This window comes from Apus apus, chromosome 9 (genome assembly GCF_020740795.1).
Source record: "Apus apus isolate bApuApu2 chromosome 9, bApuApu2.pri.cur, whole genome shotgun sequence".
Classification (NCBI taxonomy): domain Eukaryota; kingdom Metazoa; phylum Chordata; class Aves; order Apodiformes; family Apodidae; genus Apus; species Apus apus.
Window position 1 is genome coordinate 10,945,660 of NC_067290.1, and position 20,600 is coordinate 10,966,259.

Consider the following 20,600-nt stretch of genomic DNA (forward strand, 5'->3'; position numbering starts at 1 on the left):
GGGGGAAAAAAAAATAATCAGTTATCCAGTGGCTGGGGCATCTGACACTTTGTATGGTGGGACACATACTGAACAGCTCATGAATGAGAATGCTGTGAAGTCAGAACTGTGAAATCAAAGCACTATTAGGTAAGAATCCGGGAAAGGTATTTTTCAGAAATAGCCACATAAATAGGGGAGAATAAATATGTAACTTCAGAATAAAGTCCAAAACATAATATTAATTTGCACTTTGATTAAATTACAAATGTCACAGAACTTTTAAGAGCCTATTCATTAGGAGCTGTTTTTTATTTTTGAGAGATAAAGATCAAAATTATAAAAGTTATGGTCATTCATATGTTTAAGACATGCATTGTGCTAAAAAGAATGTGATGGTTTTATAGAATGCTTTCTGTAGTCCATTAGGCTGTAGTATTGCTCTTTCATAATTCCTTTTACTACAATAAATTGTTTAGTTCATGCATACTGTGTTTAGTCAATAAACAAACATACAGAGCATGTGGAAAGTTCATTTTCCAGAGGTTTTGGAAAAATCTAATTAGATGAGAAAATGTAGTGTTACGGTAATGCAAAAACTCAAGTATGACATACAGACACTTGTAATCTGAGCACTGCCCAGACTGCTTTCTGTTAAATGTTTTCTGTTGGAAATTACTTGCATTAAAACTGCAACAGTGCTTTCTGATGAGGGAAAACCCTTTGAATGATCCTGTTCTCATTACAAAACTTTAATTTCATAACTCAGAATATTCAGTATTCTCCGTTTTAATGTAATTTTACCAATGCAGTCATCTGAGATGTAGAAGAGGATGTACTTGTTCTAGATCTTGCTTGGTTTCTTTGAATAGGCTGTGCTGGTATTTCAGGATATTTGGAATCTAACAGGATATGATATTTAAATTCTTTAGAGTTAGTCTTGCAGGACACTGAGTGACATTTGAGAAATTAATTTTAAAAAGTAAAGGCAGCACAAGATGTGTTCAGGGCCTGGACCTTTGGAGTCCAGTGAGTTTTATATGTATTCATGTGAAAGTAGAACATTTGTGCTAAGACGATGTGCAAATCTCCTACCATTTGCAAAAACAGAAGGTGGTGTTGTTCCTGTGAAAGCTCAGTATGCCACTAGATTTTTAGTCCTCATAATGCTGCTAAAATGGTAAATAGCAGCTCAAGATTTCCCAGAATTCCTGGAGTGAAAACTCACTAGCTTTCTAACAGCTTGACAGAAGTTCTGCATTAATTCAAATGTCATATTCCCAAAGGAATATTTGAAACTTGAATTAGCAATAGGATTTTTTTGATGTGCTAGTGTTTTCCTAATAACATAATAAATTCAGTCCTTAAGAAAATGAGAGTAATACTTATGTAGGGAGGCACCATTTTCACGAGTGTTTAAAATTAAAGTGACTGTGCTTTATCCAAGCTTGAGTCATTATCCACTTTGTAATTTCGATGCTTCTCTGGTAGACGGGTACATGCAAGCTTCAAAAATGAACAGCATTTGCTATTTCTTGTAAAATACAGAAAGGTGTTATTGGCAGTGCTGATGCTATATTAAATGGCCTTGGAGCAAGGACTGAAGTTGAGTCACCCTGCTAGCTGTAGAGGCTTGTCTGTCTTCTGTGTTCCAGTGAATCTGGATTCATTTCTGCTCCAACGAGCTTTCACCAATGGAAGTGTAATATGCTGTGCATCACTCCAGGGTGCTTTTAGAAGGGAAGCATGATATTCAGTCTTAGCAGAGATAATCAGGATACGTCTTTTAGTTGCTCAAGGATGGAAGGACCAGGCAGAACACACTCTGAACATCCTTGTTAAAGTGAGTTCCAAGAGGAAGGCAAAGAGAACTCTTTAGTTCAGGTAGATCTTAATTCTGAGCAAGTCGCTTGGTTTGTATCTTAGAGCTGACAGTATTAGAGGCACTTGTGAACGCATGTGGAACGGGAGTGATAGACCTCTGCAGTACTGTCCACTGATGGAAGGAAGTTTCTATTTAAATGGTTTGGTTCTAAGTCCCTATATTCACAAATTACAACTAAGCTTCAGAAAGTCTTACTTTATAAATATCCCACCAGCCATGAGAATAATCAGATTGTTTGCTTCAGATCTAAATTTCTCTGATTCTGAAGGGTCACAGGACTTTGAATAGTAGGGGAAGCCTGTTGTAGTTATTTGTGTAAGCTGTATTATCTGGAAAATAATTTGCCTACAGTTTCCATTGGTTGTTGCTGTGTGCGAGTTGTTGTTCTTCCTCTGTTTTTCAGTCCTTACGCTGAGGCAGAGTTTCTTCTCATTCATGCTTGGAAGATCTGGTCTACAATCACCTTGATCCATATTTAATGACCTTATAGAGCTAATCTGATATTAGAAGTACAGAGCCCGATTTTTCTTCAGCTTGTATCAGTAGATAAACTTTTAAAATTTAGATGGGTAAAGGTAAATAATTATTACTAACAAATATAGCTATAAACATCTATATTCAGATGATGGCAATTGAGCAGAACTCTGCTGGTGCTTGCTTAAGCAATGTGCCTAGAACATTTTGTGTGCAACTATTGGAAATGAATATAGCTCTTGATCAGGAATACCTAGATCGAGAGTAAGGCTCAAGAGTGTGGAGTAATTTAAGGTAAAAATAATTCAGATTAAGTGTAAATTTTTTTTTTTTTTAAAAGCACTTAAACCCTCAATACCTTCAGAAGCAATGCATAAGCAAACCCCGTGTGCTAGATCTTATTTTTAATTCTAACTTTAAAAGTACTGTTTATTGTGACTCAATCATTGCAAATCAATCGTTAACTATGAAATAAGCTAGGGTAATTGAGACAATTACCAGGAACTGATTTTGAAAAATATTTTGTTGTAAAAAGTTTGTAGCGCTGTTATTGCTCAAGAGATAAAGATATTGAGATTCAAGACTCCTTCATTAGCTATAAAAGGAACCAACATGTTAAGAGAAATTTTGAACTGCTCTCAATTTTATTTTCTTAGCAAAAAACCCCTCATTGACTTGAAAATTTCTCACTTTGTGAAACAGTCATTGATTACTTAAGAACCCCATAAATTGATACTTAATGTGTACGTAGGGACTGTTCTGTATGCATACATCTGCAGATGGGGAGAACATCAGGGTGTAGCAGAAGAACTAAAGGGGGGCCTTCAGGGTGCCCCACTTCTTCCAGTGAACAAAGGGTACTGGTCATGACTGCACCACAGAAGTCCTACCAGCCTTTCTGTGGTAAGTTTCCTACAGTGAATGAATGATGTGTCAATTTCATTCATATTTATGTTTGTCACCACAGAATTAACAGTTTGTGCATGAATTTTGGAATATTTTTTTCCTCCTAATTTTTCAGTTAAATTTACTTTATCATTTTATTTCAATTTATCAAATTATCTTTTGTTTTAAGGGGTTGGAAAATGGTATGAGCTACAAATCAACTTAGGGTTTTTTTTGCCTTTTCCTGTCTTGCAGATACTTTTCTGTTAGGAAGTGCCTTGCATAAGAGAAGGGTCAGAAGAAGAAATTGATGATCCCATCTTGAAAGACTAAATTGAGGCAGGTAATGATAGTTTCTTGGCTCATAATTTTTCCCATTTGATATGAGGACTATATGGTAGCTGTGTCTTAGAATGCTGCATGTGATATATTAATGAAGAAAAGAACAGAATCACAATCCTTTTACCTAATTGCTCTGTGGAAAAAAAAATAAAATAAAGCTCCATTGTACCATTTTTTCTCTTAGATCACCCCTGTGATGAGACCATCCAGAGTACCATCATTTTCCTTCTAGAACATGTGGATCAGAAGAAGCCTGTGAAAAAAGGATTATGCTACACTCATTTTTTTTCTTTAGAAATATTTCCTCATGTTGTAAACTGTTCTAAAGAAAATGCTATCATCCAAAATTGCAATAAGAGCTTATAATAAAAGCATATAAAACATAGTTATTTTAAGTATGTTTTTATTACAAATGCAGAGGAACTTTGGTCTTGTTCTTCCTAAGATAGTACACTTCCAAACCTGTGCTTCTAGGTATGGTATGGAGGACTTCAACACTGAAAGAGACAAGTGCACATATGACATCTAATTTATAAAGATGTTTTATTGGTGATATGTTTGCTACTAAATGAAAATACTATAACCATTTCCTTTTTATTCTGTCCAAATCAAGTGAAGCTGATGTCAGATACTTCACAGTCTTTTCTGAGTCTGTTAACTTAATTTCATCTGCTGTGGTTTTGGAGCAGGGTGATGTCATTGATTAGTATTACACTTGACTTACACTGATGTAAATAAGGAGTCAAACCATTGGTTCACAGAGACCTACTGACCACTGAAGTTCAGTCTTCTGAATAATGGCACACAGCAATATCCAAATAGAAAATGAAAAATGTATGTAAAGGGAGCTTTTAGCATGCTGAGATACTGACTATGGACCTGTTACTGAAGAGATTTTTGTTAGGTAGGAGTTCCTGCCAGAATTTTTTGACATTTGTGGGATAAGTCCATCAATTGGCGGGATACGTGAAGAAGTGATTTTGGAAATGGAAGTTTATGTGGTAAGTCATAGGGGCCTAGAAAATCTACTAGAGTCCATAGAGAGCTGTAAATAACTAGATAGTATTTAACCAAGAAGAGATGGAGTAAGTAAACTATGAAATAAATTGTTTCTGTAATATGTCAACAGAGTTATGTAGTTGGCAAGTTTCCACCAGGTAACTTTTTATACTGTCTAGATTTCTGTTCTTACTCTACACGGTTTCTCTCTTCTGTGTACAGTTAGCATGTTATAGTTTTTAACCCTTAAACTATTTATAACTCTATTTTGAGTTATCCTGTGCCAAAATGTCTTTATGTCCAAGCTTTGTTATCTGATGTTAGCAGAACTTGGGTAATAGCTGTAAGCAGTCTATTGCTATATTTAAATTCAGGAAAATCTATCAATGCAGAGTTGCTAGGTAAGTTACTAGGTTTGTTGGTGTGGTGTTGTGGGTTTTTTTTGTTTTGTTGTTTTTTTTTTTTCTTCTCCCCCTCCTCCCCCCTTCATTTAGTGATAGTATTGTACATTCTGTATTCACTCAGCTTCTAAATGCACAATAAGTAGCTAATTAAAAATATGGAACATACATAAATGGCATTTATACCTGTACTGAAGATTTGACATGTTAAATCAGTCGTTTGCCCTTCAACCAGTGACAGAAATAGAAGATTCAGGCTCCCTAGTGATACACAGAAGGCTCAGACTAAATTCTTCACAAGGAAGCTTGGAAAAGCCTAGAAAGTAAACTACCATATTTGAAAGGATTGTTAGGACTGACCTTTGTCTAAGCCCATAAAAACTTAAGTAATAGATATGAAATAAATGTGAAATGCAAAATCTCAGGCAGCATTAAGATAAAGAGCTGTAAGAAATGAACCTGAGAGAACCGAGCAGATCAAGTTGCAATGTTTGCTCTGTAGTGTGAAGGTAGTATGAAATATAGAAGGATGTAATGATGGGACACAAGGTAATACTTTCAAACAGAAACAGGGTAGAAATTCAGATTAGATGTAAGGAAAAAATCTTTACTGTGAGGGTGGTGAGACACTGGAACAGGTTGTCCAGAGAAGCTGTGGATGCCCCATCCCTGGAAGTATTCAAAGCCAGTTTAGGTGGAACTTGGAGCAACCTGGTCTAGTGGAAAGTGTCCTTGGTCATGCAGGGGGTTTGGAACTAGGTTATCTATAAGGTCCCTTAGACCCCAAACCATTCTATGATTCTATGAATTAGAAATCAGGAATTTTTCAGATTTGCTTTTCTTGTTGTGACTAGGGATTCTCAGAAACAGATTGTTTTTTCCAAAGATAATTACTCCTTTTAAGTTCAACTAAACAAATGCAAATCTCCATAGTAACACTGTAGATTCTTCTGTTAACCTGTGCTCTTGCAAATTTGCTTATCAAACAGAAGGTGTTTTCACAGTTGTATAAATACAGTCTTTGTCATGTAGTTAGAATATAGAAATAAGATCAACAATTTTATTGGCCATTTTCCCTCTAGTAGCATGTGTTGTATATCCTTTCTTATTTACTTTGAAGGTATTTTATGTGCTTGGCTCATTTGTGGGGGGTTAAAAGTGTTCTAGAGGGGAATTTTAGCTATTAGTTGTACTACATAGCATATATTTAGTTCAAGACAAATGTTGGAGGGACAGCTTATTCACTGAGACAACTTTAACATGATTCTTTTACTATGTTAAGAGATTCTACATATCTCTGTTCATTAATGAGATAATTACCCTTCACCTATCATGGGAATTACTAGCAAAATCACCTGTGCTAATTGAAGCAATATCTCATAAAAATAATTGCTGCAGCTCAGAAATATTTTCGTAAATAATGAGTTAGAAATATTCATTTAACTTACGTAAGTAAATAACCTGAATCAGCCATTGCATAAATGTATATATTGCTTTAATACCATGACTCTTGGGTTAAGTTAGATTCGATTTAGGTCAGTAATCCTAAAATTACTTGCTTACTTCTCATTTCAGAATTAATTTCAGTTTTATGATAAGGGGAAACCATCTAAAGCATCCTTTTCCATGTCACAGAGACATTTAGAGGAGGTTCCTGCTGTTCTCTGTATCCAGGGGTGAGGGCAAGAAATGGAGAAAAATAGATAAGTTGCAGAGTGATTAGTGTGGCCCAGCTTTGCCTCCCCTGGTGCCAAACTTCCCCAGCTCTACTGGGAGACAGCACAGCATGTCCACTGTGCTGCTTAGAGGCTATTGAGCTGAAGAGAGGCACTGTGCATGCTTTCCACATCTCAGGAAGCAGCACTGTGCGTTCTAAAACCGGTGAGTCCTGATTACTGTTGGCCCATAAGGTGTCCCTAACGGACTATTTGTGAGTTGACTTTCACCAAGAAGTAAATAGTTCTGGAGTAGGACTTTTAGGACTGTTGTTGTTAGACTGGGCAGATGATGTAGCTCCATATGAAACACTGAATGTGTGTTCTGACCTACCTGTAACACCATAAAATGAGAATAGATCTAATGCATAATCAAAATGCTGTTGGCATGGCTTAGTGACAGGATGTACCTGCTTATGTATGGGAAATGTTTTGCATTTTTACTGATGAAATGGATGTGCATTTGGTCCTATGATTAGCGATGGACTGCAGGTTTTTCAGGAAAATGGTGGCAATGTGCTGGCTGGCATAACTAGCTAGTAGGCAGGAAGCAAGAGGCTTTGGGCTGAATAAATTGTTCTGCTTTCGTACGCACGGTGGGAAATTTACCACTTTTGGTGATAAAAAAAACTCTCATTTTGCAGATGACAACTGGTTTTCTGTTGCTGATGTCTACTTAAGATTGTGTGAAACTTAGCTGTATAAAGGTCCACATAGATGTCTGTTCAATAATGCTGGCAATCAGTATGTGCAAATATGAAGGTATGAACTACTAGTGCATAGTGAACTGCTAAATCATGTAGCTGGATCTAGTTAATGATGACTTGATATTCAGAAAGCATTTTTTTCCTGATTTATACATGGGTCCTATTGAACTGAACTGGGAGTCCAAAGTAAAAAAATTGAAGTTGAGACTTCTAATGGCTGTAACCCATCTGCTTTTTATATATTCTTCAGTTCATCTGTGGGACAGAGATCTCATGAATATGCATAGGCAGTTAATTGATTAGCAGAAACAAATCTTGAAAGAACACACCATTTAATAAGATATGGGTAGTAGATGTTTTAGCTTTCTTAAAGTTTGTTGTATTTGACAAACCATCTTAATTTCATGTTTTTTCAACAGTTTTTCTGAATTTTATGTTTTTTATTAGGTTATGAATCTTTCAGTAGAAACAGTTGCAGGAACTTCCTTGTGGAAGGGAGCTAAACCTGACCTTTGGATGACCTGATAGAAAATGACTATTACCCTGTTTGCAACTACACATTTATAGCTTTATGTTTGTGATCTGAAAATACACTTGTATAGTCCATCCTTCTCTATGCAATGCCACAAAGTTGCAGAAGGGCACCGAGTTAGAATTGCTGCAGAAATGATGTGGACTTTCCTGGTGTGTACCTGTAATTGTTACTTTCTTCCACTAGTCTGTATTTACATTATAGGAAGGGTCAACGGCTAAGTTTATCATAGTCTGATTTCCACAGACACCATTTTGAAAAAGTTATTCCACAAGGCATTTTGTCAGTGGGTTCTAATTATCTTTTGTCTTAAAGTTCTTTGTACTTAAATGGTGGTGCTGTCCTTGCGGTCATTTTGACATCTCTATATAGAATACAGTCTTTCACAGCAGAATAATTTGTGTTTTGCTCTATACTGTGCTAGAAAGGTCTACTTTCAGACCAGTCAATGTATTTCTGGCCTGAATCTGTTACAGCTAATTGCACATTAGTAAACTACATTGTTGCATTTCTTTGCTTTGTAGCCAAATACTTTGCATATTAGGAAGCTGGCTATTTAGGCATAAAACGTTGCAGTAGTATGAGTAATAAAATGTACTAGCTTTTGCACATTATGCTCCCAAGTGATTTTCTTTTTAGGGTGTTTGTAAGAAAAGGTATACTTTAATGGACACAAGGTTTTAAATAAACCACATCCATGTAAAATTTCAGTTTGTGTACTGCAGAAGATAGGAGTTGTCAGGATACTGAACAAGAGCCCAAAAGGGTTGATGGCATCTTGGCTCTACATAGCATATTTGCCTGAGCCTGGCTATGCTGAGGTCTGATAGCAGTGTACAAGCAATAATAGGTGGCTCAGTCTGGACTAGGCTCTCACTCTTTTATAATATGTGTTCCTTAACTAGAGTATGTGAAAGCAGACAAAGATTGTTAAAAATGAAATTGTTCATAAGATATGAAGGGAAAAAGGGTAATGAATGCATTTAGGTGTATTAGTGTTGGCACCCCATTGTGAACCATGCAATTAAGTAAACCTGAAGTCAGTTTGTTCACTCTAGGTTGTTCAGGTAATGGGCAGAGCAGGAGGTTGTCTTGATGGGAATCTGCCTGCCCTTGTTTGTGGTGAGAAACTGTGACTCATCTAAATCAGAAAGCCTTCCAATTTTTCCAGGTGTGTAGAGAAGGGTTCAGAATGTCCAATAGCATTCCTGTGTCAATGATTTCTGCCTCAGCCCCTCCTTGAAACTCTAAAAGAAATGTTTCCTTTGCTTGTTCAGCCCCATTTTGCTCCCCAAAGCATGAGAGGAACAGGAATGTGAATGGGGCTTCTCAAGAGAGAGGAGAGATAGGAAGAGAAAGCTGCTCCTTCTGGGGTGTGAACTGAGGTCCCTGGAGTACCTCCAAGCTGGATGTGAGAATTGCATTGTCCTGAGCTCCACATGAAAGAGAAGATTAGATCATTTGAAGAAAAATGGCCTGGAGAATAGCAGAAGACATTATTCAACCTTTGCCTGTTACTCTCTTTCAATTCCTTTCTACTCCCTAAAGATCTCCTGAAACTAGTGTCAATCTAAGAAGCCTTGAGCTGATTCTGCCATTATTTTGAAACAAAGATGACATGAAATGTTTAAAATAGGAGTAACTCCAAGTTTTTGACTTTGAAAACATAGATCTAGATATCAGATAATACATAAACATAACTTTTTTTTCTCAGTATATTAAAGCCCTTTTAATTGTTGAAACCATACCTACTGTCTTCAGTTCTTCTGAGGCAAAACTGGCTCCAAGAGTTACCAAACCAAACCCTATGCTTATACTGAGGTAAGTTTAGTGCCTAAAAATGTAAAAAATGGAAAGCCTTAGATAACTCTGGTTTGTCATTGCTGCCACATCTGCTTTACAAATGGTTGGATTTTTTTAAATACACGTGGTAATATGTTCTGTACAGAATTTGGTATCCTACATTATGTAGTGTCTTTTCAGTTTGATTCCAGTCTTACCCTGTTTACATCATCACATGGATTCATAAAGTTCTGAAAATTCTCCTTTAGGATCTGATATTAATCAAAACATTAACACCAGTAATTTCAGTGGAGATTATTTTGACTTAGATCTTTAGAGAAAATGAAGCCATTAGATATTTATGATATCTGTGCATTCAGCTTTTATTATAAGTACTGATGCACAGCAAAGTAGTTTGTAATCTCTGCCTTGCCCCTTGGGCTGTAGGTATTAATGTTCAACACATAGTTACACAAAAGATGCAGCCTCTAAACGTGTAAGGAAGTGGGGTTTTGCTGTTTTTTATTGCTCCAGGTAAAGAAAAGGAATGAAACAGTGATATTTTTTTTTTTAATTTATATTTTATTTTTCTTTAAAAAACACTGCTATACCAAAGAACCAAGGGACTTACACATCTGAAGTCTTATTAGCTCTGATGTTTGTTGGCTTTGTTGATTAAGGCCTGATGGTTAAATACTAAATAACCTAAACCAACAGTAATTTTAAAAGCATGTAAGTAAAACCCACCCATGTTTAAAAAAATCACTTTCTGGAGAATTAGGGAACTAAAAATCAAAACCATAAATTACTTTAGCTAGGGATTTCACTGAGACAACGTGGGAAGAGACAGTAAGGGACACATTAAAAGGTAGGCAAGAAATACAGTAACAAAGCAGTATATTCATTAATAAAAATGATATTAGTAGATACATCTATGGAACTATGCAACTATGAACTATGAAAATAAAATCCTGTGGTAATCAATTTAAAGCATTACAGCAACATGGGGATGTGCATCATGTAGGGAATGCATAGTGGGAATGTGCAGTGATACTTGGACTAAGAACTGATGTTTTATCAACATTTTTGTTGATTTCTACAAAAAAGTGAACAATGTGTTTGAAGTTCAGTGTACATTAACACCAGCTAATACATTCTTCAGTAAGCTTAGGAGATCTGTCCAGCAAAGTGTATGAATTATATAGTACTTCTGGCTCTGAGCAATCAAGTGTGACTACTTTTGGCAGTGTTATTTTGCTTCCATTTAACAAGTAACAGTTAAACTGGTTTTTCACTTGCATTCAGGCTGAAGAGGAGCACAGATGCAGAAGAGAAATTAAAATAGTCATTGGTTGTGTGCATAGGCATGAAGGTGGGGAAAGCACTAAAATGGATATTACCCTTTGTCTTTTTGCTTGTTTAGAAAAGAACTCTTAGTTTTTAGCTTTTCAAAGGAAACTAGCAGGATGTTAGTTATTTGAATATGAGAAGAACTATTCCTCCTCTTGTATGAACTGGCCCATAGAAATACCACAAGCACTGTACGTTGGCATTGCATGTGACATCCTATCTCACAGTATTGAATGTGCTTAAATGAAGAGTGGAGCTGGCACACAGCAGCATCTCTGTTGTGTGTTCTGGATCTTAGAATTGTGTTTGGTAATCTTTGTTGTGACTTTACCCTTTTATGCTTTCCCTGTGTCCTCCTCATGGCAGGAGCTGGGGAAGTCTACTCTTGGTTATGCCCTAATGTGCAATTCCATTATTGCTCCATGGTTAGTATTGTGTTACATTTGTTGTAAAACTGATGTAATATTTCTTTCTTTTTCAGCCTTGTTAAAAAGATTCTTTGTGTGTTCAACCTTTTAAAGAGTAAGGAACAGTTTTGGAGGGTGGAAATAATAGGTTTATTGGATAAAGGTTTTTTTAAAGACTATGGATTATATAAATTTGGTATGATATGTATTTTACATTATTAGAATTTGAAGGTATGATTTTAAAAAAAGATGAAGTCTTCAAAAAATGCATATCCCACACTCAAATACAAATGTCTAAAATACCTTGGTTTATAACTCCCACTTATGTTTCATTCATATGTCCTAAGGTAAATTCACTCCTTTTAGTACAGCTGGGTTATTAATAAATGTCTATTTTAAACAGTTTTTAAAAAATTGGCATGCTTCTCCATGCAGTCTTTAAACTTCAAATACACTGGAAAGAGAGAGGTTTTAGCCAGGATGTTTCCAGAATACACACGCTTTGCAGAAGTGTAAGTGGCGATTGGAACTTCAATTTTCTGAAAAGAGAAAACTATTTATTGTCAAGTTTCTTTCTCTGAAGGTATTTGTGAAGTTTTAAGGTTTTCCTTTTCTTAATTTTGGAGAAGTAATTTTGGTAAAAGGAAAAAAGATTGATGATATTGGGCAAAAAAATGAATTATCTTCTAGACATTTTGTTCTTTCTACAAAGAAAATAAATAAATTTTCAAGAATTCCACTGAAAATGGTGTTTCAGTAGCTCCTTTCAGGAAACATTCTATGTGCTTTCAGTTAGAAACTAGATTGTCCCACATGCATTTCAAACTCTGTACACAAATCGCTTTTTCGCTTGAAACTTTTTATATGTGGTCTCTTGCCAGAGGACACTTCCAGTATGACAACATACGTGGTCGCTTAAGGTGTTTTTGACATAAATGTCAAAGAGATGCTGAGTTTCTTAATTTCCTTAGAGTCTGTCTTTAGGCATATTGGTGAAATATAAGCCCTTTTTTATGCATGAGTTCAGGAGTAGATGGAGGTATGATCATTGTAAAAAATATTTTGGCTAGAGATTCCATATAGAGTTTTTATTCTGGTGCAAAAACTCCTCCTTCCTCCCTTCTGTCTTATTCACACACCCAAGTTTTCTAATGATGGCCAGAATGAGTGTCAGAATCTTGGTTCAAGGGTACTGCTGAGGCCACTGAGGTTATTGTTAGACTTGTCTGGGGTACTGGACTGTTAACTATTTTATAGTTGTTTCATGGTGCCTTTTTCATGCCATTTAGTCCTATATTCTGTATTCATCAAAACTCATATTTGTCTGCTTATCTCCAGTGGAGAGAGAATTAGGCATACATCTGAGGATTTTGCTTTCCTCTGAGAACTTAGTAAATTTAAATACGACTCATCTACAATGAAACTTCCTTGAGTACAGAACTCCTATAGTTATCAACTTTATAGCTTCCCATAATTTTTCATTTTATATGCTTGTGTCCCCATTTTCATTTTTTCAAACTATAAAATTCATTGGGATTTGACAAAATTTCTTTAACAGGTTCTCACAGGGTTCAAATACCTGTGGTAGTGGGTTTTTAAAAGACGACCAATAACAATGTGATTTCTGGAATCCTTCCCAATAATAAGGTTTTTTTTTTCCTACACTCTGGAGCCAGACATGAACATTTTCAGTCTTGTCAGCTTATGGTTTCCAGAAAGATAAAGACTTCAATCAGGATTTCTTAAAAAATACTTTCATCCAAATGATTGTGATATCGTTTAGGCTGAGGGATTGATGTGAAGAGTTAGAAAACAACAAAGAGAAGATAAGCTAATATGTTAAGAATAAATACATTCCTATATGTTACATTTTGGTAGTATTCTATTTAAACAGAATTTGACTAGTTTCTCTAATGGTATTTTTGGCTGAAGTAACACTACTGTTTAGACACTTCAGGCGAGTGACTGTGCTTTTACTGAAATTATTGTTCAAATTATTTATATATGGCTGATTTAAATTTTCAAATTCAGACAAGCTGATCATGTAGAAGCAATTCTAAGACTTTCTTTTCCAGGAGAATGGAAGCAGTCTGGTTTGAGGTGTTTGAGAGAACTAGCAGCTCCTATACTGTTGCCTGCTGTGATTTACAGATTTGTACATTTTACCTAGGAGTACAAGAAGCTAGATTTACTGACATGATGGTTTCTCATGCCTGTTTTTACATTGCCTTAGGTATAGTTTCTGCCATCTTTGATCCCTCTTTCTTTTTCCAGTGGTTATGTGATTCTCATATATTTGTTCCTATTATGTCTTTATTGTTTATAAATCTTGAATCTTGTGTTAATTTTTTATAATCTTCTGGTTTATGATACTGGTTTTCCTTCTCTTCTTTCATCTGTAGAAGCTTAGCAGTTGAAATGCAAGCAGTCACTGACAGTTTCATGATACCACCTCTACATTGCCCATTTTTCTGAAAGTCTTTCTTTCTACCACTTTGTGTCATGCTATTTTATGCAGTTTTATGTAAATGGGAGTGTGATTTCAGTGAAAGCAAATCTCTGAGAAATTATTAGTATGGCTGAACAGATGATGGCACAAGTACTTTATTATTTATATCAGTATCAAGAATTTCATTCAGTACTGTTCAGGTTAAAAGAAACTATCAGTGATATTGGGTGTTTTGTTGCTTGGGGTTTTTTGTTTGTTTGTTTGTTTTTTCTTGTTTGCTGGTTTTTAAAAAAGGGTTTTATTAGGCTCCATGGGCCTTTTATTACATGAAATTAAAAAGATATAGCAACATTGTTCAAAAAATGACATAATGGATAAAAATCTGCTTTCCTTAGGCTATAAGGACCTCATGAAATGTTCAGAATATCTCTTGGTTAGCTGTTCAGGCAAATTTGACACCCTCCAGAAGATTTCAGATAGCAAAATAATAATGTACACAAACTGGTAGTGTCTTTGAATCAGTACCCCAAAGGTATGTCCCTGAATCAGGTACCCCAAAAGAAAAAAATGTATACATGGAACAATATAAATTCATGAACTGAGCCCTGTGAGAGTCTCCAAACATTTGAATCTGATTGGAAGAAAACCCACACAAAATAATAAAGTGGGAGTCATTTTCTGATCTTCTCCAGAATCCTAAAGTCTGCTTCATTTTACCGTCATGGATAGAAAAGAAAAGCTTTTAAGTCAGCCAGAATCAGATTGATTCATAAAGCAAACAGGAAAAGTATTATGGGGCAAGGCTTCATGCTATGATAGACATCTAGGAATACTCATCTTTGGCAGTCTATTCATCTTTGGCTAAGGGGGTGGAAACTCTGGTTTGTCTCCCTGGGTAATGTGTGGAATCCTGTTTATACTCCAACTCAGTTTATGTGGCTTTGGGGAGCAAAGTCTGGTCTTAGAATTAGCCATAATTTTTGCTGATCAGATAGTGATATAACTGGCCAATGACTTTTCCATGACTTTGTGGGAGAACTATATGACAAATCTATGAGATTCTTATTTTTTAAAATGTTTGTTTAGTGAAGGTAATTGTTTCATCTGAGACAAACAGCTGGTGGTGATTGAGAGATTCCTGTTTTGCGAAGATTTCTTTCTTTTTATAATGCAGAGAATTGTAAATAAAAAACAAGGAAAAAGGACCATTCAGATGCACTTTTTCATGTCTAGTGCAAAATTAGAAATTTACTGTTGTCATATGTTAGAGGTAGTTTAAATATACGTAAATCTTTCTAACATACTTAATGTAATAAAAAAGCATGCAGACCTACTGAGCCTTATGTATGCATTCAAGTGCATGTACCTAATATGACTTATGCAGGCAGTGCTGTGGTTTATCAAGACATGAACGGGCTATGTTAAATCAGACTCTAATTTAACAGTTTATCTAACTGTTATGTTTCTGTGCATCCCTTCTATGGAAACAGCAGAGTGGGCAAAATAGAATAGGCAAGACAGGAACCCAGGCAACAGAGAAAAGAAGAAAGAGTTGGATATATTCTAAGAGCTTCAGTCATTGACTAAATTATCATTGTTAGCTATGGTACAAATAGGGAATGAGAAACTGCCCATGTCCCCAGACATTTGTGGCTAAGATAATGAACAACATTATTGCTGAAAAATGGGATCAACCTGGTGTGACCTAAAGGGTTTTAATTTACTAGCCATTTGACCATAACTTGGCTACTTCACAGTAATACTACAGATCATAAGTGCTTATCTATTTCTGTATGCATATTTTTTTCTGTTACTTATGGACAGCTTCTTTTTACCCAAAAATGCATGCTAAACCTGAGAGTTTTGGGATGGGTGTCTTGATATTACATCTTGTCGTTTACTACACTTCAAGTTAAGTAATCTATGTTTAGTTAAATGCAGCACCCATGACTAGCTTGTCTTTCAGCTATTTTAATATATTATACCTTGCAATTTTAAAAATGTTTTTTAAAAAGTTGTTTTTTGTCAGTAGATTTTAATTTAACAACATACGCCAAATCACTCCTACTACAGTCTTCAAACAGTGATTGTTTCTCAATGTCGTTGATAAGCAATATGCTTGTTGCTAAATAGAAAAAGGAACTGATTGGTAACTCATGATACAAAAAAATTATGACTCTTGAGCTGGTGGGTTATTTGGGAAAGAAAGACCCAGAAATGTGCTAGGGTAGGCTGAGTGCAGGCAGGATAATAAATGTGCACAATCCATAATTAATAATATTTTTGACTGTTAGTCTATTAATTGATTGTCATTGTTGTACATTGTTTGCTTCACTCAAGAGAAGGGGATTTGGGAGATGGAAGTAAAGATAATTAGGATCCAGAGTATTATGTTTTTTTGTGGCCCTGCTCCCAAATTTATGAGGTTCAGCTGGGAGAGGCATAATTTGGAAGACACAATAGCTTGGGTTCTCAAGTCAGTTGATGTTTTTGTGGTGAATGAACCTAGCTTCTCTGCCTAGCAGGCATAAGTGTATTTTTCATAGTTGTAAAGTTGGCTCAAATGTCTATGTGGGGTATTAGGGTCAAAAGAATGGAGAGAAAGGCATTTACCATGGCAATCCAGTCCTTGAGAGGGGAAGGACTCTAAAGAAGTTTTGTTTTCTAATAAATTGCTCAGACTGTTTGTAGCAATGGTATAAGCACCATCAAATTTGTAAATGATGATGTCTCATTACAGCTTTCACTTATCTATGTAGAACAATGTAGTTTTTTTATTAAGATATCTTATCCTGAGATACAATTCCTGCATTTATAAGTGACCGAGTGCTGCCATCTTTTTTCTTATTCTTTTTTTTTCTTTTTTTTTTTTTTTTTGTAAAGACCAGTAGACATTAATTCTGTTACCTGTATGTCTTAACTAATGCAATCTATTTTTCTTTTACCTGTGGGCACAGGTGCATTAAAAAATAGTATGAAAATGTGAAAACCAAAATGTAATTGCTACTGCAGAGGATGCTGCATCAACCCACTATGTAATTATTATCTTTAAAATGTCAGATTTAAATATGTCTTTAAATTGCTAATTTCAGATGTTAGAGGAATAGCTAAGAAGAAATGACAGTACAAGATTTTTAAATTACTTAACAGTGTTCGAATTAGTAGCACAACTGAATTAATTAAGTTTTGATGTTTAGGCAGAAACAGCAGCATTGTATTTAGATTAAGTAATTCCTTACTGGCTTTGTCACCATTGACATTAATTATTGATAGGGGGTTCAGAAATAGCGCATGTGCTGTCAGAGTTGCCTGTAATATAAGATAGGGACTGCAGTGATGCTAGAGGGATTCGAGAGAGAGAAGCACCTGTAGCATTTGGAGTTACATGCTTCTAATAACCAGACTTTCATTTTGCTCTAATAAATTCATATGAGTGATTAAAATAATAAAAGATGAGTCGTCAGGCTTATTTCTATCGTGTCCCTCCACAGGAATTGCATAGAAGAACCCAACTTCAGCCGGAGCCAGCAAAGATGAAGGCTCTTCAAACAGTTATTGAAATGAAGGTATAGTCTTTGCATGTTTTCCCATGTATTATTTTTGCATGAACTCAAGTACTGAATCTGGCTGGGATGGTGTTAGTTTTCCTCATAGCAGCCTGTATGGTGCTGTTTTAAATTTGGGACCCAAACTGATGTTTCAGCTGTTGCTGGATAGTGCTTACACAGAGTCAAAGCTTCCTCAGTTTTCTACTCTGCTCCCCCCGCAGCAAAGAGGTTGGAGGTGGAGAAGAGGCTGGAAGGGAATGCAGATGGGTCAGCTGACCTGAATTGACCAAAAAGATATTCTGTACCAAAGAATGTCATGCTCAGCAATGAAACTGAGAGGAAAACATTCAGAGTCATGGCATGTGTCTTCCCAAGTCACTGTTATGCATGGTGAAGCTCTGCTTTCCTTGAAATAGCTAGGGATCTGCCTGCCTATGCAAAGCAGTGAATGAATTCCATTATTTGCTTTCCTTTCCTGCAGAGCTTCGCTTTACCTATTGAACTGGATTTAACTGCATCCATGAGTTTTCTCACTTTTGTACTTTCAATTCCCTCCCCCATCCCAGTAAAGGGGAGGGAGTGAGCTGCTGTGTGACACACGTCTTCCATGGTTAACCCACAACACCTTGATTTATAACTTTTACTGTGACATCATTAAATGCTTCCTTATATTTCTCAACTTACTTTGCTGTGAAGCTAGGAATAATTAGTATTTCTTTCTCCTAGTTCTGTTGTCTCAACAAGACTTGATTAAAAAAGTGCAGCATTGCTCAATAGTGAGAACAAACTATTACTTTAAAAAAAACTTGGAGGAGAAAAAAAGTTTTAGGTGAGCTGAAGTAGATGGAATATACTGACAAACAGAAGCAAGCACAAACTCTCCAAGGCTGATGTAAAATGTTTTTATTATTGATATTTAAAAACAATATTTCTGCTAGTGATTATTTGGGCATCATTTTACATCTAACCTAAGGAAAATATTCAATTTAATGCAACAATATGACAAAATGTGATGAAACTCTTGTCTTAGTCCTGAATATAGTTTTCTTATATTTTATATTATTACTAAAGTGTTGTGGCTTTTTCCCCCACAATAACAGAAGATAAAAAAAAAATTAAAAAGTGAAAACTGATATTTTTGCATAATTCTGTGTCTAGAATATACATCTTTAAGAAAAATACCATGAGACTTGAGCTAATTTGTGAGTGGGCAATGCTGCCTGAAATACATTAATGATGGCCTTTCATTTCAGTCTGAAAAGGAAGCACAAATTAAAGACCTCATTTTGCCAGTGACTTCTGTTATGAGCAAATAAGTTCAGCATGTCTGAACATTGTGGTAAATACACACAACAGAAGGACTTCATAAGTACAGTATTTGCCTTTTAATAGATAATAATTAGTTTGGATTACCTGAGTAGCAAAGAAGGTACATCAGTGTCAGTATTCCATCCTCTGTTGTGTGTTTGCCTTTGACCTTCCCTGTTTATTCTAGTTTATTCCAATGTATGCAATCTAAAACTTAAATTCTATGATTCTATGGTTTTTGATGTAACTTGTTACCTCAAGTATACAGGAAAGTAGGATGATTATTGGCTGAGAACTTGTTTCATACTATTAATATTCAGAACTATGAATGTGAAAGTTTTGGGATACAGAGATAGTGTATTGGAATAATTTGTTGTCTTCCATGTGGGTTATTAACAATGGAAGGGTTATGTTGCTAAATAATTTGCAATTCCTCTTTCTGTACCAAAACTCTTTCAAAAAATAATGGAGGTGGTGGGTGCATGACACATGGATGACACATGTGATGACTGTAGTTGCAGCTACTCTGACAGTGTCTGTCCCTGAGGACAGTTAAACTGTCTTCTCTCTTTGTCTCCCAGGAGAGTTGGGAGTGGTACAATTTTCTACTTTTTAAAAATGCTCAGTGAGGACTTTCATTTGTCATGGGTGAGGCTGTGATCATCATCCTGCTGGAGCTTTCTGATGCAAAGCTGCCTTTTGCTGCTTTCCATTCTTATGAACACAAGCTCCTTTGGGGTTGCCAAGTCTGAAGTATCCCTAATACTGAAAAGAAAAAAGGGGCAAATGTAAGATGTTGAAATCCAGATGATTAAACAGCAGTTTTCATTCCAGGTTCCAACTTTGGAATGTTTTCAAGTAAATTTAAATTGTTTTAATCCAGACAGCATTTGTTTTGGAAAAAAAATATAAAAGAACATTTGTTTTGAATGATCCAGCATTGAAGCAGTAATTTCCCTACAGTGCTGAGGGTAGAAGGAGGGAGAAGATTGCACTCTAATATGGCAGTCTGAGGCCAAACACTCCCCTGTTCTGAGGCTCCAAGCAGTGTACATTTCTTTTTACTACACCCAGCCTCTTTCACCCCCTTGCCACATGAGCTTTTGTTTTGAGTCCCCACCCTTGCTCCCCAAGGCTCTGCCAGGAGGTAGCTTTCCCTCCTTTGTAAATCCCTCTATTCTTTCCTGTGGTTTTCCTCTGTCCCTTGACATTGCTGGATGCTTTGTGGTCCTTTACAGTCAGCCTTTCCTTTAATCCAATGAAGTATACCCATTTCTCCTGCCTATCATTTTATATGTGGGTTTTCTTGCCCTAAACAGCTTTTTTTTTTCTGCTCTACCTTTCCTCTACTGACACGGTCTTTGTTTCTCTCTGAAAGCTTTGCAAATATTGCCTTCTCTTTAGCATTTTTATTTTCTGCATAACTGTTGACTCCTTGACCAGTCTCTATCTTCTGTATACTTATTAAAAAAAAAAGAAAATTCACATCCTATATCTTGACTCCTATTGCTATTACTTTATTCCTTTCAGGCATCTCTTGTCTTTCCAGATGCATCACACAGGCCTTTCTTTCCTGACTTTCTTGTTTTGCTTCCTAGACACCTTTGCTTCCAAATGCACCATGTCTTTTTCTTTTCCTTTGCAGTCTTTACACTTTCCTGCAGCAGACCTTTTTCTCCAGTAGCCCTTCTTTCTCCAAGAAAGTGGAATCACAAGACAGGAGGAGGGCAGGATGCTTCCTTTTTCCACATACTTTCTGTTATTTCTTCAAATTTCTATTTTCAAAAACTTGCTTAATCACATTGTAGATGTTGATTTCAAGAGATTTGTTCTGCTT

General features: G+C 35.9%; 1 protein-coding gene across 4 annotated transcripts in view; it reads left to right on the forward strand.

Annotated features, from left to right (window-relative positions):
• Nucleotides 1-20,600, forward strand: part of ERC2 (ELKS/RAB6-interacting/CAST family member 2) — a 445,445-nt gene that overhangs the window by 73,117 nt on the left and 351,728 nt on the right. For all 4 annotated transcript variants that reach the window (XM_051627871.1, XM_051627872.1, XM_051627873.1 and 1 more), the window contains exon 4: nt 17,399-17,473. In XM_051627871.1, coding sequence (XP_051483831.1) covers nt 17,399-17,473 — 75 coding nt within the window. The remainder of the gene's footprint in view (nt 1-17,398; nt 17,474-20,600) is intronic.